This window comes from Leptidea sinapis, chromosome 7 (genome assembly GCF_905404315.1).
Source record: "Leptidea sinapis chromosome 7, ilLepSina1.1, whole genome shotgun sequence".
NCBI lineage: Eukaryota > Metazoa > Arthropoda > Insecta > Lepidoptera > Pieridae > Leptidea > Leptidea sinapis.
Window position 1 is genome coordinate 2,998,603 of NC_066271.1, and position 21,654 is coordinate 3,020,256.

The 21,654-nt window shown below is 34.8% G+C and overlaps 2 protein-coding genes across 4 annotated transcripts in view; both read right to left on the minus strand.

The window, feature by feature from the left end:
• The window catches only part of LOC126965421 (zinc finger protein 271-like), a 142,246-nt gene that overhangs the window by 114,142 nt on the left and 6,450 nt on the right, over positions 1 to 21,654 (minus strand). The window lies entirely within an intron of this gene.
• LOC126965418 (zinc finger protein 239-like) overlaps positions 1 to 21,654 on the minus strand; it is a 60,378-nt gene that overhangs the window by 38,627 nt on the left and 97 nt on the right. Inside the window, exon 2 of one of the 3 annotated variants that reach the window (XM_050809025.1) lies at positions 19,377 to 19,489. The exons of 1 other annotated variant lie outside the window; for it this stretch is intronic. In XM_050809025.1, the coding sequence (XP_050664982.1) occupies positions 19,377 to 19,455 (79 nt within the window). In that variant the 5' untranslated portion in view covers positions 19,456 to 19,489. Of the gene's footprint in view, positions 1 to 19,376; positions 19,511 to 21,654 lie in introns of those variants that run through there. One more of the 3 variants, XM_050809023.1, reaches the window with a different exon arrangement.

Below are 21,654 nucleotides of genomic sequence, written 5' to 3' on the forward strand. Positions count from 1 at the left end.
TGGAGTTACGCTCAGTATTCTTGTAAAACACAAAATTCCAATTGCACTAGTCACCTGGAGACATAATGTAATATGTTAGTATCATTAACGCAGTAATTTCACTAACCTAAGCCCTTCAAACCGAAATTTAATAAAACTTGTGCATTAATTAGATACTGCAAAGGCCAGCTAGCCGGCATGCTGTGCTAAGAAACCTCCCACTGGTTGAAATAATAATAATAATGAATACTTATGAAATGTTTTCAACGCGGTAACACAAACTACTCTTACATAATTTATATGTCTAGCTAGAGCCTCTTGCTCCTAGACAACCGATGAAAACAGGCCAGGTTTGTTACTTTATTGTGCGTGCCTTGCTCAAAATAGAGATTAACTGTCAACCTCAATTTTTTTCGACGTTTTCACAGCTCTCATGGACAACTAGACGTTTAATGATCTAACATACCACATCTTCTAAGATGATATATCAGTCGGAGGTAGTGGCTGGTGGGTGACCATAAAGTGAGTCCCACGCTCGTCATTTGATGGCTGACATAAAAACTAAACAATCTTCAATGCGGTTTATAAAATATGTTCAGTGACTTACAAACATAGTCGTCGAAGGGCGGCTCGTCCTGTTCGTAGTAACTAATTGTTTGTTTCTTAAGCAAGTTAAATCTGTTCATCTGAAAAATACATGATAATAAGCGAAGTCAATTAGTGAATTTATGTATCAGTTGTTGTAATAATATATATATTAACTGTTGGTAAACATATTGCCATTTGCCGCCATTAGGTGTAGTAAGGCGAAAAGCTACACTCAAGGACACAGTAAGTAAGTGGAGCTTAGGACATTATTTGTCTATCATTATATTATAGTTATCAATTTTTATGATCCCAATGAGAAAAGTCTGTAGTATTTTGATTCATCAAAGTACTTTTCGGTCGAATACTATAATAATATAGAGATTTCGTTTCTTTCTTTAAACTGTATATATAAATGTACATTAAGCTTCATTAAAATATTATAATTTTACTTTTAACTCCATAATTATTGTAATAAGTAACTGAATACATACCTTGAAATTCTCCCTTGTTCCTCAAATTCAGACTTCTCAGAAGATTGAGAGTTGAGACTAGAATAATAATAAATGGCGCGGGAAAATAGCAAATGGTTTGTAATTTCCAAAGGAAAAACATAGAGGCAAAGGCTTTGGTCTTAAAGAGCCTCAAAAAGGGCCCGAAAAAATGTGAGGTTCTCAATATTCCCTTCAAAACATATTTTTTTTTCATTTAAGAGCAACGGTGTATGTGCAGCAGCCAATAATCGTGTTACGAAAATTATTATGCTTCTTCCAATAATTATATTATTTTTTGATTACAAATCAGAAAATGAAAGCTTTGTTGTTGAATATTAGTTATGTCATATTTTTCTTGTAAATAATTTATTCTTATAGGTACTGCGCCAATAATGCCAAGACAATGGATTTTTTGGAGTTTACTCCTAAAGAATCGATATCCATAAAAGGCGCCCGGTATGAGAAAAATATGGAGAGTAAAGCCTACTCATAAAATCGGATAGTAACGTTTTTCTCATTTAAAAAAAAACAGACTATTCCGTTTACAAATAAGGCAACAATTAGCATTGTATTTCCCTGTCGGCCACCTAGCGTTACTTTTCAAAATTATTTTATTTTGCAATAAGAAGTGTTGTGGCTAATGTACGTTAGTTTCCTAAACTTTATTTAAAATAAAAAATAAGTAATACTAGATTAAACGTCATCGTATGTCACATTCATTAACTATTTTGTATTTCCAAATCGAACACTGAATCTATCGAGTAATACGACAACATAACAGTTTTTGATAGATGGCGCTGATCACAGATTTTAATAATTAGGTACCTGACCATAAGAAAAATCACTATTAACTATGAAGTTAAATATCATAATTTAGAGCATTTATTATTAGCAATGTATGTTATTTTCTGGTTAACAGTTAATATTAATTGTTATAACTTTTAGCACCCACCACTACCACGGACGTTAAAAGTTTTGTTAAATGTTACCATTACAACTTGAAAGTTGTTGTAAGTTTTAAAATCTATATTTTTTTTAATTAATACGCTTTTATTAGCTTCTGCTGTATGTATGTTAGTAACCGACTCCTTTGAACTTGTTTTGTTTAGTACCTGTTCAAAGACAAGTAAGCTCCAGTCGTGCGTCGGAGCTGACACACACACTTTTTTCTTATAGCTCTATTGAAAAATAAAAAAATGTGTGTGCGTGTAATCTTTACGCGCGATTGAAGTAAAACGTAATAATAATTAACTTTAGGGATAATTAACAGAAACATTAATATATTACATTAAATAAAGCCTTGTTACCAAATAAGCACTCACGTATTACTGAGGAGATTTGTTAGATTTTTTCCTATTTTTTTCCTCAGAACCGCTAACGATATAAGTTCATCTTTTGAGCAAAGTTGTCATTTTATCTAAAATAAAAGAATGCCTCTATAATAAGTAATATTATTTAATCAAGTGAGATTTTATTTATTTTACAAAGAATGATATAATGTTATATAAATTATTATTCAGAAAATAAACACTTAAGCTTTTTACAGGTGAGGTCATTATCGGGTTCTCAATTTTCTCTTGTATGCTTATTTATTGATGAAAGAGTAAAATGTTCCTGGGGTTCTGCCAAATAATGACTGATTATTATTTTCATTTTATAATTTATTAATACCATTCGCATATTTTAAAATATTCACTCAATAAATTAAAATATAATTGATAATAAGAAACTGAAGGTTATTAGCACATATTAATATGACGTTACTGAATATTAACGAATATGGCTGTATGGGCTTGAACCCTTTGCCTATCCTAATAATGGACGAAGAAACCATAAAAAAATTAACGAATGTGGCAAATGTCAGAAAAATTCTGATTACTTTTATATTGTTACAAAAGTAGTTATAAATAAGCAAATTATACACTTGGAGATTTTCAAAAAATATAACTGAGCATATTTTTAATCCATTAAATTATAACGGCTTAAAAAATGTTTTAATTGACTTTTTTACTGAGCGTTACTTCCGTCAGAAAAAATTTCTAAGTTAGCCCCAAGTCACGCCTAAAGAAGTTTTACTTCAAAAATGCTTTTAAATAATAAAAAATAGTTTTTGTTATAGGTACCTACTCTCCTTTTTTTTGAGCCTAGTTAATTTTCGTTATATAATTAAGTTTAGTTGTTATACAAAATGTCAAAGTAATTTTCAAAGTATTTTTCAATGCTGACGGTTTTTAAATTATGATTTTCTGTGACCCTGACCACAAACGAATAAAAAACGAAAGACTCCGCGCCATGATATTAAGAAGTGAAGCAACATTACGCTAGTGTGTGTGCAGTTACGGGGGATACCAGATAACACAAATTCTTTCCCGTTATTAGTAATAGTATTATATAGCCACGTTACTTGTAACTCCGATTTTTTAATAGGTATCTGATAAACAGATTGTTTCCTAAAATAAAAATAAATATCGTCATATTATGAGAAAATAAATAAATAACATAAACAGTTACATCTTGAAAGTAACGATTGCGGGTTTGATTCCTGTGCCCGTGTCTTGTTTGCAGTATCTTTGTTTTAACTGATATAAAAATTCCTGCACAGAATTCATTCTTAAATTAGTTTTTTTTTGCCACTGACGTGGTATCAAATAACTAGGTTTTTAGAGAACAAACAACTCACGATGTTCTTTATAGTGATTTGGTTGCTAAGTAATTACACATAATATAGTAACACTTATATAAAGGGTCTTAAATTCAGTTCTCTGTACAGCGTCATCTTCCTAAAAAGACAAAATTACAATTTATACTTTTATGTCCGTGACAAATGCGGTCAGTCATTTTGTGTCTTCTAAGACGCCACGTCTCTCCACAACGCCAAGTTATGGAAATTTTCACATAGTACTGGATCCCAGACAATTCGAGCAGCTCTGCTCAAAGATGGGAACAATACTCGTTATGTAGCCGGAACCGCAACTTATAAAGCACACAAATATGGACCGGATTAAAGTAGTATTCCACACCACTTTAAAAAATTGTTGGTAAAGACTAAAATAAATTACTGGGCAAATGAGACTTGACATATTATGTCTCAAGGTGACGAGCGCAGTTGTAGTGCCGCTCAGAATTTTTGGGTATTTTAAGAATCCTGAGCGGCACTGCATTTTAATGGACAGGGCGTATCAATTATCATCAGCTGGACGTCTTGCTCGTCTCGACCCTTATTTTCATAAAAAAAATAATTATCTGCTTAGAGCACCATTAAAATATGGATAACCCAATTTTTCGGATAATGTCCCTGTTTATTTTCCGGTCACACTGGATGTTACTATCACGCGTTGTGGAATTTTTGTGTTCCAAACATCGAATTAATTTGTATTATGAAAAGAACAAAAAAAGTGGGCTTACTTATATTCTATCTGTGAAATGTAATTCCTTGACACTTTTTATGTTCCGTAGTATTGTTTTTGTTTTGTGTTAGTGTTTTTAGACGTTTTCACAACGCGCGACGGCATTTTTAAAATAATTTATTGAGACGCAAACTGATCTGTCAAAGACGATGATAATTCTCATAATGGCCGCCTGTCGGCTTGTATTAATGTAAGTGTGTGCGTGGGGCTATGTATTTAGACGTTAATCGGCTTGTTTTGCTGCTACACTGTTATGTAAGGTGACATGGAGTTCTTATTTTTGTACTAGTCAGTGTCTGTGACATCATGTTTCGACATATGACAGTCGCTACATAAAATTGTTGATAAAGTTCAATGTCTTGCTAAAAACCTAAAGGCGGTTGCCTCACTTCGCCCCATTCCGTGAGTCATCACTATTGACATACAACTACACAGTCAGAATAAAAAAGAAGTCTGCTGAATTTTTGAGGTGCGGAATTTTGACGTCCATTTAGTGATTTAAAATCCTATTTTGTATAAATATATAAGTAAGTATATGCACATTAAAATTTTTAAAGTTTCTCCATTGTAATATTTTATGAAACATTTTTTTATGAAACAATTATGTAATGTTATTAAAATATTATAACAATGCAGTGCCGCTCAGAATTCCCGAAAATACTGAGCATTACTACAATTGCGTTCTTCACCTTAAGACATTAGAGTCTCAATTGCCCAGTATTTTCACTAGCTACGGCGCCCATTAGACCGAAACACAGTAATGTTTACACATTACTGCTTCACGGCAGAAATAGGCGCCGTTGTGGTGCCCATAAGATAGCCGGCTTCCTGAACAAAGGAGCCTCCCACTGGTTCATCATCATCAGCCGGAAGACGTCCACTGCTGGACAAAGGCCTCCCACAAAGATTTCCACGACGGTCGGTCCTGCGCTGCTCAGGATAATAGACAAAAATAAAAACACCATCGGCCTTGTATCTTTTTAAATAAATTAACATAAATTATAGTTAAATATAATCTATGACATATAACTAAAGACATTTGTAAAACATCACTTTTTCTACGTACATTAGAATAACACAAATAATAATTTAAATAAAAAAAATGTGGGCATCAAATACCCTCATTGAAATTGCCAAAAACATCACAAATAAAGAAAGAAAAAATAAAATTTAAAACAGCACTCGTTTTCACATTTTAGACAAATAATAAAAATTGATAAAAATTAAAGCCGGTACAAACATTGAGAAGTGTCTGATATATTGAGAAAATCTTCAAGATCGGTCTAGCCGTTTAGGAGCTAGTTCAAATGTGAGTCTAAACCATTCTCGAATCCACCTGAAGACACACAGAAAGATTCCTAACAATCGGTCCAGCCGTTTAGAAGGAGTTCAGTTACAACAGACGCACAAAAGAAATATATAATAAGATATGATGTAATGTTGGTGATAACTTATCCGGAATCTATAGTTTTGACTGAGAAATACATACCTATATATACAAATAGTTCAGTCAATAACTTTTCAATACACATGCCTATTCATACAATGATCGGGCGCGGGGTAATTAAATTATTTGGCAATACGTTTATATATAATATAATAATAACGAAAACGTCATTGGCTGAGCAAACGACATTAATTTAAACGATTTAAATTATTTTAAGCGCAGCTTATTATCTAGTTTATTAGTTATACCAGAATCTGATAGGTTGTCTGGCCACGCGTGTCTCTCCGCCTGGATTGTTTTGTTCTAGACGAAGCTATCCCGCTCAAAGTCACTAGTGGCGAGTGTAGGTTTCTTATTACATTTGGCTTGGCACCGCCTTAAAACCTATCAATAGGTAGTACATACAAATAATAGTGTTTTCTTAATATTTGAGGTAAAGGTTTGCATAAGAGGTGTATTAAATAAAATTTTTAAGTTATTTTATACTTTACAGTTTTTGAAGTCGGTTTTTTTAAACGTAGTTTTTTTTATTTTTTACGTTTTAGTGTCAGTTGATAATAATATATAATCAACCTAAATGAAAACTACAATAAAGCCGTACACAGAAAACAATTATGTAATTCAGGTAGACAATAATTTTCATATAAATTTTCATAAAATGAAAACTACTGGGCCAAACTATGTAAATTTTTTATGGGAATAAAAGAATTACGTAAATCAAATCATAAATCTCAGAGTAATCGGTGTACAATACCGATTGAATTGATAACCTCTTCCTTTTTGAAGTCGGTTAAAAAGGGTTTTAATTGTAATATTTAAATATTAAAACATTCTCCTTCATGAACTTCACCTAGTTTTTAATGTCCTTGAAAAGTTCAATTAATGAAACAAATTATACCAAAAACTTAATAAAATCTTTCAAATGTTTTCAAATACGAAACTCGTAGTCATATGCATGGATTAGAGCTGAGACAAACACACAAACCGGTTCATATTTACAAACTAACTAGGAGGCATTTACACAAGAGAAATATAAAAGTTATTATTATAACATAATATGTTTCTATAAATGTTTAACAAGAGATTGCTTATGAGTAAATTTCAATCTTCAATTTACTAGTTTCACTGAAACTCTTATCACATACATTGCATGGGTAAGGTTTATCACCGGTATGTATTTTACTATGTCTCTTCAATTTACCAGTTTCACTGAAACTCTTACCACATACATTGCATGGGTAAGGTTTGTCACCGGTATGTATTCGACTATGTGTCTTCAAATGACCAGATTTACTGAAACTCTTACCACACACATCGCATGCGTAAGGTTTTTCACCGGTATGTTTTCTACGATGTGTCTTCAAATGACCAGATTCACTGAAACTCTTAGCACACACATTGCACGGGTAAGGTTTATTACATGCAATGAATTCTACTATGTCTCTTCAATGTACCAGTTTCACTGAAACTCTTACCACATACATTGCATGGGTAAGGTTTATCACCGGTATGTATTCTACTATGTCTCTTCAATTTACCAGTTTCACTGAAACTCTTACCACACCCATCGCATTCATAAGGTTTTTCACCGGTATGTATTCTACGATGTGTCTTCAAATGACCAGATTTAATGAAACTCTTACCACACCCATCGCATTCATAAGGTTTTTCACCGGTATGTATTCTACGATGTGTCTTCAAATGACCAGATTCACTGAAACTCTTACCACACACATTGCATGGGTAAGGTTTATCACCGGTATGTATTCTACTATGTCTCTTCAAATGAAAATATGTATTGAAACTCTTACCACACACATCGCATGCGTAAGGTTTATCACCGGTATGTATTCTTCTATGTGCCTTCAAAATACCAGCTTGACTGAAACTCTTACCACACACATTGCACGGGTAAGGTTTGTCACCAGTATGTATTCTACTATGTCTCTTCAAATCACTAGATTGAATGAAACTCTTACCACATACATCGCATGCGTAAGGTTTATCACCGGTATGTATTCTACTATGTGTCTTCAAAATACCAGCTTGACTGAAGCTCTTACCACACACATTGCACGGGTAAGGTTTGTCACTGGTATGTATTCTGCTATGTGTCTTCAAATGAGCAGATGAACTGAAACTCTTACCACACACATTGCACGGGTAAGGTTTATCACCGGTATGTATTCTACTATGTCTCTTCAAATGACCAGATTCACTGAAACTCTTACCACACACATTGCATGGGTACGGTTTATCACCGGTATGTATTCTACTATGTCTCTTCAAATTACTAGATTTATTGAAACTCTTACCACATATATTGCATGGGTACGGTTTATCGCAGGTGTGTATTCTTTTGTGGTTCGTCAAATGACCAGATGCAGTGATACTCTGACCACACTCATCACGAGAGTATGGTTTTTCACCATTATGTTGACCTGTACCTTGCTTTACATAACTACATTGATTGGACATTGTTCCGCCAACATAACTGGATTCAGTCATTTCACATGTGTTATGTACCTTTGAAGCATCAGGTTCGTTGGGCGTTGTTCTAGTAATATTATCCGATTGGGACTTTTTTCTCTATATAATGTGTTATGTTCTTTCAATTTATCAGATTGATTGGTTGTTTCACTGACTATACTGACATAAAACTTTGTATCTGAATGTATTTTATTAGTTCTCTTCGAAATAATAGTTTGATTGTGCGTTGGTCCATTTACATTGCTTGAATTCGACTTTTTAACTGGGATAATTTTCTTTTTTTTCGTCAAATCAACCGAATGCTTCGGAGTTCCACTCGGAAGCAATGGAGTTCCACTATTATTACTTGGATTGGTCAATTCTGCGTATATTTTATTGTAGTGTTCATAGCTAGCTGCTAGTCGTATAACTGTAAAGTACAAAATTATATTGAATATTTCTCGCTTATTGTCACCTATGGTACGTATATTACTTTGGATGCGCTACTTAGTGAGTTATTTGTAAATAATATTTGGATTAGGATCCAAGAAATATTAAAATACCAATGTTAGATGAGACAGATAATCATGGTTCACATAAAGTACGTGGACGTACCAGTTAACACGATAATAATATTAATTCAAGTAATTACTGACGCCTTTATAATCTTGCTTCTTACTTCAGAGGAATAGAAGAAAAATATAGAGGCAAAGGCTTTGGTCTTAAACAGCCTCAAAAAGGGCCCGAAAAAAATTTTAGGTTCTCAACGTTCCCATCAAAACATATTTTTTTTTTCATTTAAGAGCAACGGTGTATGTGCAACATCCAATAATCGTGTTACGAAAATTATTATGCTTCTTCCAATAATTAAATTATTTTTTGATTACAAATCAGAAAATTAAAGCTTTGTTGTTGAATATTAGTTATGTCATATTTTACTTGTAAATAATTTATTCTTATATAAGGCGCCCGGTATGAGAAAAATATGGAGAGTAAAACCTACTCATAAAATCGGATAGTAACGTTTTTCTCATTTAAATAAAAACAGACTTTGTCCGTTTACAAAATAAGGCAACAATTAGCATTGTATTTCCTCCGGAACTCCGCGGCGATCGTTGGGACCGCTTGCTCAGCGACCTGAAGCCGACGCACGTGGCGTTCTGGAAGCTGCCTCGCGCGTTCAAACAGGAACCGCCTATAGTAATGCCTCCTTTGAACAGACCGGGACTGCTGCCGGCCCTCGAAGACGAGGACAAGGCGGAGTGCCTTGCCGACAGTCTTGAGAGTCAGTGCACCCCGAACGCAGCTACCGACCCAGCCCATGTTAATGAAGTAAACTGTGAAGTTGAACGTCGCATACATAATACAACCCACCTCTAGTATAGAGGTGAAAGGAATTATTAGGGAGCTTCACTCCAAAAAGGCCCCGGGGCCCGACTCTATAAATAACAGGGTTCTTAAAATCCTGCCTCCCACACTCATTAATTTATTAGTAACCGTTTTTAATATACTGCTATTACATTGCGCGTTCCCCGAACAATGGAAGGAATCCATTGTTATCGGTATTCCCAAGCCTGGTAAACGTAAAACTTGTCTCAGTAGTTATAGACCCATTAGTTTAATTAACTCTTTAGGTAAACTGTATGAACATCTGATTCTCGCGCGCCTCAAATATTATATCGCGGAGCAGAACATGATACCCGACCATCAGTTTGGTTTCAGGACTGCTCACTCGTGTCCCCAAGAAGCCCACCGACTCACTGAGTATATTCTCAAACGAATCCAATACCGTACAGTTACAGCGGCCGTATTTCTCGATGTCGCGAAAGCTTTCGACAAGGTATGGCATAACGGCCTAATCTTTAAGCTGTATGAACTGGGTATGCCAGACAGGCTCGTGCGCATCATACGAGCCTACCTTACTGATCGAAGCTTCCGCTATCGAGTAGAAGGCACGTTATCCACGCCCCGACCCATCAGGTCGGGAGTGCCTCAGGGCTCAGTTCTGTCCCCGACCCTCTTCTCACTCTTCACGAGTGACCTCCCGAAGCCTCAGAAAGTGCAAATTGCACAATATGCGGACGACACGGCTCTTTGTTATGGCGCCACTCGGGGGCGCCTCGCGACTCATATAAGAGTGCTTCATTCCGCCGTTAATGAACTAGGAGACTGGTTCAGAAAATGGCGGATTGAAGTCAATCCCTCAAAGAGTGCAGCGGTACTCTTTGGTAATACTAATAAAATAAAATCTTTGGCCCCTATACCTATTGTTAAATTATATGGGACCCCTATTCCGTGGGCCCAACATTATAAATATTTAGGTGTTACGTTTAACAGTAACATGAACTTCGCAAAACATATCAGCACGGTTTGCGATAGAGCCCGGTTTCTCCTTAGCCGCCTGTATCCACTTGTGTGCAAGCGAAGCAAACTACCGCTCAGACACAAGGTGACATTGTACAAGACCATCGTACGTCCCATTATGTCGTACGCAAGCATCGTGTTTGCCCACGCGCCGCCGAGCCACTTGCGGCGTTTGCAAGTGGTTCAGAATAGATTCACGCGCACGGCCACCGGAGCGCCGTGGTTCGTTCGTAACGTAGATCTCCATCGCGACCTTGAGCTGCCGACCATCGCTCAACATTTCAAGGAGATATCGCGACGCTACTTTGATAAGGTGTCCGAGCACCCTAATATCTTGGTGAGGGAGGCATGTGCTTACACTCCTCTAGACCACAGTCTGAACAAACAGAGGCGACCTCGACACGTACTAGTCGACCTGGACGACTATATTATGATCGCGAGCGCGACACCAACACCATCACCACCACCGACACCAAACCAACCACACCGCCCTCGAAGACGTAGGCGCGGCCGTGTACATCAAACCGCTGCAACTAGTCACTTTGACGATTTCCAGCGGCCACAACCTAATATAATACGATTCACACACTTTGATAGAAGGCCGACGAGATAGTCCTCGTCCTGTAATCGTTTAACACCACTCACACTCACATCACAAATCACACACCTACAATAACACTACACACAAATAGTCACACACTTACATACACTCACACACTTACATACACTCACACATACATATATCACCGCACTCGCCGGCGAGTGCGAAGTCTCTTCAAACCTAGAGTCCACTGGACTAACAGATATATTAGATCGTTAGTGATCTTCTCTCCATCCAGCCTAGTGAGCAGGCGGTCCGAGGTTCGAGTCTCCTTCCGAGACGCCCCGCGCCTGTGAGCTACATTTTCGGCCTCCAAGGCCCCCGCCCGGCATCGCTGTAAAAGCCGTCAGGGCTACCAGCACAGGTTAGTTTTTTAGTCGGTAGGGGGTGTTTACACCCAAGCCCGACATATGGGCCCCGTTTCGGGGTCTTCAATACGTAAATGTATTTTACTCCTCTCGAAAAAAAAAAAGCATTGTATTTCCCTGTCGGCCACCTATCGTTACTTTTCAAAATTATTTTATGTTGCAATAAGAAGTGTTGTGGCTAATGTACGTTAGTTTCCTAATATTTATTTAGATGGCGTTGAACCACAGATACCCCATATAAGATCAAATATAACATAGAGAATACTAGATTAAACGTCATCGTATGTCAATCTCATAAACTATTTTGTATTTCCAAATCGAACACTGAATCTATCGAGTACTACGACATCATAACTGTTTTCGATAGATGGCGCTGATCACAGATTTTAATAATTAGGTACCTGACCCTAAGAATAATCACTATTGACTATGAAGTTAAATATAGTAATTTAGAGCATTTATTATTAGCATTGTTTGTTATTTTCTGGTTAACAGTTAATATTTATTGTTATAACTTTTAGCACCCACCACTACCACGGACGTTAAAAGTATTGATAAAAGTTACCACTACAACTTGTAAGTTGTTGTAAGTTTTAAAATATTTATTTTTTTATTATTAATACGCTTTTATTTGCTTCTGCTGTATGTCTGTTAGAAACTGACTCCTTTGAACTTGATTTTGTTTAGTACCTGTTCAAAGACAGTCGTTCTTGATAAGTAAGCTCCAGTCGTGCGTCGGAGCTGACACACACACTTTTTTCCTATAGCTCTATTGAATAATAATAAAAAATGTGTGTGCGTGTAATCTTTACGCGCGATTGAAGTAAAACTTAATAATAATTAACTATAAGAATAATTAACAAATACATTAATATATTACATTAAATAAAGCCTTGTTACCAAAAAAGCACTCACGTATTACTGAGGAGCTTTGTTAGATTTTATCCTATTTTTTTTCTTGGAAACGCTAACGATATAACTTCATCTTTAGAGCGAACTTGGCATTTTATCTAAAATAAAAGAATGCCTCTATAATAAGTAATATTATTTAATCAAGTGAGATTTTATATATTTTACAAAGAATGAATACTTAATGTAATTTATATTATTATTCATCAGAAAATAAACACTTAAGCTTTTTACAGGTGAGGTCAATACGGACGTCGGACGAATAAAAAACGAAAGACTGCGCGCCATGTTATTTATTTATTTATTTATTTATTTTCATGTAATCTACAGCGTCACAATTTATATACAATATAATTACATTATTAAGTATAAAAAATAAGGCCAAAAACTGATTACAGTATATAGGTATTAAACAAAAGAAGTAACATTTTATGATTTAAACAAGCCAGAATAAGCTAACAAAATATTTACAATTACTATAATAAGCTACTTAGAAAATAAGCTTTACAAAATAAGGTTACAGGAGTGTGTGTGCGTGTATGTAAGGTTGTGTGTAGTGTATTTGAGGGTGTATGTAGTATGTGTGTGTTTGGATAATCATTGCAGTCGATGTATATTTCTTATTTCTTTTTTTAGCTGTACTTTGGACAAGCAAAACATATCTAAATTAAAATAAGCTTTATTGTAGGTGAGAGCCAGACGTTGCAGAACAGAGTTTTGTGTGTAATTGGTGTTAGCTTTTGGTACAGCCAGAAAGTGCGTGTGACGAGTTCTAAATGATGGGACGTTCAATGAAAAACTCGCTAATAAGGAGGGACAATCAATTTTACGATTTAGGATTGCTTGCAATAGCAGCATATCGTTTAGCTTTCTTCGATTCTCTAAAGTGTCAATTTCGTAGTGCTTACAAGCTTCTTCATAGCATGAAAAGTTTTTAAATTGCTTGAACGCTAGATACTTTAGGAATTGCTTTTGTATGGATTCAATCCTTTGTTTGTGTATGATATAGTAAGGTGACCAGATGTTACTTGCATACTCAAGTAACAGTACAGTACAGTAACAGTGTTGCAACTTGTAACAGTCATCAATATCACGTATTTTGAGGTAGATTTTTTTGTCGTCTGCAAACATTAAATGTTGGCTGTGAGTAAAGCAACTTCCTATATCGAATAAATAGGCATTATACAAAAGCGGGCCAAGGATAGAGCCTTGTGGCACACCTGATGGTCTTGACACGAAGTCGCTTCTGGCGCTACCCGTCACAACAGCCTGCATACGATTCGTGATATATGAGGTGAACCATCTGTGCAGATTCCCACAAATTCCGAGTGCATTTAACTTCTGTAGTAATATTATGTGATCCACACGGTCAAATGCTTTTTCAAAGTCTATGTAGATCACATCTACCTGATACCTCTCATCCATTAACTTTAAAACGGAACGGATATTAAGAAGTGATGCAACATTACGCTAGTGTGTGTGCAGTTACGGGGGATACCAGATAACACAAATTCTTTCCCGTTATTAGTAATAGTATTATATAGCCACGTTACTTGTAACTCCGATTTTTTAATAGGTATCTGATAGTCAGATTGTTTTCTAAAATAAAAATAAATATCGTCATATTATGAGTAAATAAATAAATAACATAAACAGTTACACCTTGAAAGTAACGATTGCGGGTTTGATTCCTGGGCCCGTGTCTTGTTTGCAGTATCTTTGTTTTAACTGATATAAAAATGACGCACTAACGTTTCTTATTTTTAAGAATACCTACACAAAATTCATTCTTAAATTAGTTTTTTTTGCCACTAACGTGGTATCAAATAACTAGATTTTTAGAGAACAAACAACTACCTATGTTCTTTATAGTGATTTGGTTGCTAAGTAATTACACATCATATAGTAACACTTACATAAAGGGTAAAGGGTCTTAAGTTCAGTTCTCTGTACAGCGTCATCTTCCTAAAAAGACAAAATTACAATTTATACTTTTATGTCCGTGACAAATGCGGTCAGTCATTTTGTGTCTTCTAAGACGCCACGTCTCTCCACAACGCCAAGTTATGGAAATTTTCACATAGTACTGGATCCCAGACAATTCGAGCAGCTCTGCTCAAAGATGGGAACAATACTCGTTATGTAGCCGGAACCGCAACTTATAAAGCACACAAATATGGACCGGATTAAAGTAGTATTCCACACCACTTTAAAAAATTGTTGGTAAAGACTAAAATAAATTACTGGGCAAATGAGACTTGACATATTATGTCTCAAGGTGACGAGCGCAGTTGTAGTGCCGCTCAGAACTTTTGGGTATTTTAAGAATCCTGATCGGCACTGCATTTTAATCAATCAATTATCATCAGCTGAACGTCCTGCTCGTCTCGACCCTTATTTTCATAAAAAAAAATGATTTATCTACTTAGAGCACCATTAAAATATGGAATACCCGATTTTTCGGATAATGTCCCTGTTTATTTTCCGGTCACAGTGGATGTTACAATCACGCGTTGTGGAGGTTTTGTGTTACAAACATCGAATTAATTTGTATTATGAAAAGAACAAATACAACTGCACAGTAAGAATAAAAAGAAGCCTGCTGAATTTTTGAGGTGCGGAATTTTGATTTCCATTTAGTGATTTAAAATCCTATTTTGTATAAAAATATAAGTTAGTATATCTACATTAAATTTTTTAAGGTTTCTCTATTGTAACATATTGTCATACATTTTTTCATGAGATTTATTTTTTTTTATGAAAAAAAAAGGGATGAGATGCGCAGGACGTTCAGCTGATGGCAATTGATACGCCCTACCCATTACAGTGCAGTGCCGCTCAGGATTATTGAAAAACCCAAAAATTCTGGGGGGAAATACAATTGTGCTTGTCACCTTAAGACATAAGATGTTAAGTCTCATTTGCCCAGTAGTTTCACTAGCTACGGCACCTTTCAGACCGAAACAGAGTAATGTTTACACATTACTGCATCACGGCAGAAAAAGGCGCCGCTGTGGTAACGCCCATAATCTAGCCGGCTTCCTGTGCAAAGGAGCCTCCCACTGGTTCGTCATCAGCCGGAAGACGTCCACTGCTGGACAAAGGCCTCCCCCAAAGATTTCCACGACGATCGGTCCTGCGCTGTCCTGGTAAATAGACAAAAAATAAAAACACCATAAGCTTTGTACATTTTTTAATAAATTAACATAAACAAAACTCTATGACATAAAACTAAAAACATTTCTAAAACATATAATTTAATGTTGGTGATAACTTATCCGGAACCAATATTTTTACTTAGAAATACATACCTATATATCAACAATACAAACATATGACAATTCATACAATGAGCGGGCGCGGGTTAATTAAATTATAAGTATGGCAATAAAACGTTTATCGTGTCAGCCCTGGTATATATTATAATAACTAAAGCGTCATCGGCTGGGTAAACGAAAATCCCTTCGGTAATTAAATTATTGTAAGCGCAGCTTATTATATAGTTTATTAGTTATACTAGAATATGATACATCATCTCAAATCACAAAAGGAATTTTAGGTGTAATTTTGAAATATTAAGACATTCTTCTTCATGAGACTTCATTAAATTTTAATGTCCTTGAAATGTTCAATTAATGTCACAAATTATACCTTACCTGGTAAGTTTGTAAAATAATAAGATCTTTCTAATGTTTTTAAATACGATACTCGTAGTCGTATATATGGTTTATAGCTGAGACATACATAGAAACAGGTTAATATTTACAAACTAACTAGGAGGCTTTAATTAACACAGGATAATGAAAGAAGTTATTATTATAACATACGTTTCTGAAAGTGCATAACAAGAGATTGTTTATGAGTAAATTTCAGCGGACAAATGTCGCATGTATATGGTTTATCACCGGTATGTATTCTACTATGTCTCTTCAAATGACCAGATTCACTGAAACTCTTAACACACATATTGCATGGGTAAGGTTTATCACCGGTATGTATTTTACTGTGTCTTCAAATTACCAGATTCACTTAAAGTATTACCACACACATTGCACGGGTAAGGTTTATCACCGATATGTATTTTATTATGTGTTTTCAAATGACTAGATTGATTGAAACTCTTACCACATACATTACATAGGTACGGTTTATCACCGATATGTATTTTACTATGTGTTTTCAAATGACTAGATTGAATGAAACTCTTACCACATACATTGCACGGGTATGATTTATCACCGGTATGTATTTTATTATGTGTTTTCAAATGACTAGATTGATTGAAACTCTTACCACATACATGACATGGGTACGGTTTATCACCGATATGTATTTTACTATGTGTTTTCAAATGACTAGATTGAATGAAACTTAAGAGTTTCATGTATGTGGTAAGCCACATACATTGCACGGGTAAGATTTATCACCGGTATGTATTTTACTATGTGTTTTCAAATGACTAGATTGATTGAAACTCTTACCACATACATTGCATGGGTACGGTTTATCGCAGGTGTGTATTATTTTGTGGTTCGTCTGATGACCAGATTCTGTGATATTTTGACCACATTCATCACGAGAGTATGGTTTTTCACCAGTGTGTTGACCTGTACCTTGCTTTAAATAACTGCATTGATTGGACATTGTTCCGCCAACATTACTGGATTCAGTCATTTCACATGTATTATGTACCTTTGAAGCATCAGGTTTGTTGGGCGTTGTTCTAGTAACATTATCCGATTGAGACTTTTTATCTCTATATATTGTGTTATATTCTTTCAATTCAACAGATTGATTGGTTTTTTCACTTAGGATACTGACATTAGACTTTGTATCTGAATGTATTTTATTAGTTTTCTTCGAAGCAATAGTTTGATTGTGCGTTGGTCCATTAACATTGCTTGAATTTGACTTTTTAACTGGAATAAATTTCTTTTTTTCCGTCAAGTCAACAGATTGCTTCACCGAAGTTCCACTCATATTACTTGGATTGGTCAATTCTGCATACATTTTATCGTAGTGTTCATAACTAGCTGTGAGTCGTATAACTGTAAAGTACAAAATTATATTTAATATTTCTCGTTTATTGTCACCTATGGTACATAATTACTTAGGATGGGCTAAATATATTAAATTCACAGTTGCTTAATATAAAAATAAATTAGAATGTTTGTGTATTTTGTTTGAATCGAAAGATTTATAACATACAATGGCTGAAGAGGCAATTAGTTAGTCTATGGTAAGACTTTAATTCATGTCATTGCATGCAATGTGGGCTTTTAAATAAAGTACAGTGCTCTCTAAGAACACATAACAATTTTTTATAATTTTCTGAATGGCACTTGTCGTGAGACACCCGTTAAAAATGGGTATTTTCAATTTAAATAATTAAAAATGTTATTTAAATATATGTAACAGTTATTAAAGCAGTAAAACAATAAGTCGATTTCATGTTTATTCATACAAACAAATAATTTCACGTAAACATGTGCAAAATAAAATAATAATCGGCGTCAAACAGCCATAGGACAGGACAAAAACTCAAGGTACAAAAAAATAAAAAGACGCCCATGTAAAGTGCAGTTTGTGGATCTTTATTTTGGTTTTTTCATCCAATACAGGCAAAGGGTTCGAGCCCTTACAGCGAGTTGGCGATTCAATTTGTGATTCACTCTGGTTTTATAGTTTATATTCAGGTGAATGTTTACTATTGCGTATTTCGTATTTTCGGTGATTTTTTGTATGACTTGGATTGCATCACGGAAACCGACGATTCATGCTTTCACTTTTATTTATTTATAATTATTTTAAGGGTATATTATTTTCAATATTAAATATAAGTAGGTTGGTACCGAATAGTGACGTAGTCTTAACTTGGCTATGCTATGCTATGCATTCGCAATGAGTAACTAGCAGATCATGCATGGTTGTGGATTTATTGTTATTATTATTGGTCGTTAGGTCTTGTATAAATTGATAAATGCAAAATATCAGATCAAATAACACACACTCATTAACATAACCTAACTTTCGTTTAGTTTAGTGCCCATAGCTTTATTATGCACCTGTCAATAAGACTAACATTAATACAGCTTTAAACTGATATTTTTATCTAACTAGTGACATTAATTTGGAGAGTGGAAACATTCATCAAAATTTGAGCATAATGATGTATGTCAGAGATGGGCAGTCTCCCTTTGGAGGATGCGTGGTTCAAAACTGCACCTCTGGTGATTTTGTCTTGCAACTTGAAAATGCCCTTAACTCAACGGTTGTTAACGCTTAGCTAACCTTCTGATAACGCACGCCGTATAAATCCTGATATATTTATTCAAGTCTTCTGTTTTGGTTTTGTATTTATTGAAAGCTGGTTATCCATTTGCAATCTCTCGGAAAGCAGAATACTTAATATTTTGTAATAACTATTGGACATTTACCGAGCAGGTGCTCATATCAGCCGGCAGTCGTCAAATTCTGGATAAAGGCCTTCCTCAAAGATCTTCACGACGATCGATCCATCGCTACCCTCATCCAACATATCACCTCATCCCTTGGAGTTAGGGACTAGGGACTAATAGATAATATCAAAGAAATATGTTAAAAGTAATAGGTATTTACATATTATAGGAATAAGTATCTCATATATATATGTTTATAAATTTTTCATAAATGTATTATATTATAATACGTTTTCAAACATAGGGTAGTTTGATGAACTAAAACCGAAAGTGAGCATATAATTGATTTAATTACCAAATTCGTCTACAGGTGAGTTATATCGACCGATATCGACGTGCAGGCGATGTGCGAACTCACTCCCATAGTACACCATCAGCTCCGTATTGCGAGGAATAGTTCTAATTGTGCTGAAATATTTAACAAACTTGAAATGGAAGTAAACTATTCTTAACGAAAGCAGCCATAAATTAAAGAATAAAAAACGGCGCTTCGTATCCTGTGGTACCGTTACTCAAACGGCGAAAAGTCGAACAGCAAAAGCTATTGTTCATCTTTTAGGTCTTAACTCTTAGATTTGGAATTATGTTCTTACAAAAATTTAGGCTGGCAATTTTAATAATTAACATATTATGCCTTTTTACTCGTTTAAATTAAATGGCCACTTATTTTTCCAAAACAACATGTCAAAGAAAATACTTTGCCGTACCAAAATACCAACTCTTTCTTTTCGCTGTATGTACATCTCAGTAAGTTAAACATAGCCCTTCAAAATATCCAATCATTGTATTGTAATTCTTTACAAAGTGGTTAAACAAGATAATATTATTGTGTCGGGAAAATATTAAGTTAAAAATCACTGACAATTATGTTGAGACAACAAAAATTTATACACAAAAACCAACCGACTTCAAAAACACCATTCCAAAACAATAGATATAATATACACTAAAAAGTATAAAATGCATTGCGTATTTTTATACAATCTAATTCTAGTTACGATTATTGGTATTTTTGAAATCGGTGTCCTTCCGCCGCGACCCGCTCTCGCCTCTCGCCTCCTCATGACTCAAGCACATCTCGTCTATAACTATGTATGTGGTTACAAACCTATCATGGATGACACCGACTCCAAAAATAACAATAATCGTAACTAGAATTAGATTAATTAATTAGATTGTATAAAAAATCCGCAAATATTTTTATACTTTTTAGTGCATATTATATCTATTGTTTTGGAATAGTGTTTTTTGATAATTTTCTTTTATTTTTTGATTTTTTGTGATTTTCAAGTACACTTATTAACAATTTGTCTAAATGTTTGTAGATATACTAAATTTTTCATTACAGACAGTTAGAAATTCTGCCACCGCACCCTTACTGTAATTCGTTAAGTTAATTGATCATCATATTTGACTACGACAAATACTTCACCATAACTATGTTATGGTAGATGACTTAAATATCCGGATAGCGTCAAAAAGATTCGGCCGAGTATCGTTAATTTGCTCCTATGAATTGAAGAGTTCCGATACTTTGTCAAGGATACCGTAATCAGAACCTAACCAAACTCTCACCAAATTATATTTGAAATATATCCTTTCAAATAAAAAAAGAATAATCGTAAATTTATCATCCACATACGAACGGCAAATTTTCAGACTTTTATGGTTTTCTCATGAATACCACTGCCAGATCTGGACCAAATTACAATGGGATCAGGAGTGGTGCATCTCCTTTCGCTTTCAAATAAAAATAATAAAATACAAAAAATAACAAAATGGGTTCACCCAGTCGAAAGTTTTGAGGTAACAAACATACAAAAAGAAAACATTCGGACGACTTGAGAACCTCCTCCTTTTTTGAAGTCCGTTAATAATCGGTTGCATCAACCTATTTTGCCTATATTTCACTTGAAATTAATAAATAATTTATAAAAAATAAATAAAAATAAAAAAAATCATATCCATTTTAATTATTACTTGTCAATGGTTATAATGAAAATTTGACAGTTTTGATATGTTTGGAATATCGCGCGGGCAGGCACTTGGTTGAAGACCTCCTCCATATATTTACATGTTCCTCTGTTTTTGCATAGATTCATCCAGTCTGTCCTAGCAATATCTGCTATATGGTCAGTTCACCATCTTTCTGTTCTGCAAACTTTTCTTTTCCACTCTAATCCTTTTCTTCCACTATTCTTAGAGTCCACCAACCATCTGATAGACCAGCTATATGACAGCCCATGGTCACTTTTATTGCTTTTAAACCGCTCCGAATTTTCTGTATTTTACCGACACTTAAAATACTTCTTTCTTGTGCTCTTGATTCGAGTTTAACTTTTTTATACTATTTACCATATTTGTATTTGTTTCATAATATTTTATGAGTAACAGTCTATTCCATGTGGCGACAGGACTTATATTATCGAAGGCTTTGCTTTTATCGGTAAAAGCTATGTACAAAGAATTGTTGAACTTAAACCTAAAACCTACCTGCGCAAACTGTTGGAATACAGTTGCCGTTAGACTTATCGCTCTGAATGTTTCTCACTGCAGATTTTAGTGTTTGGACC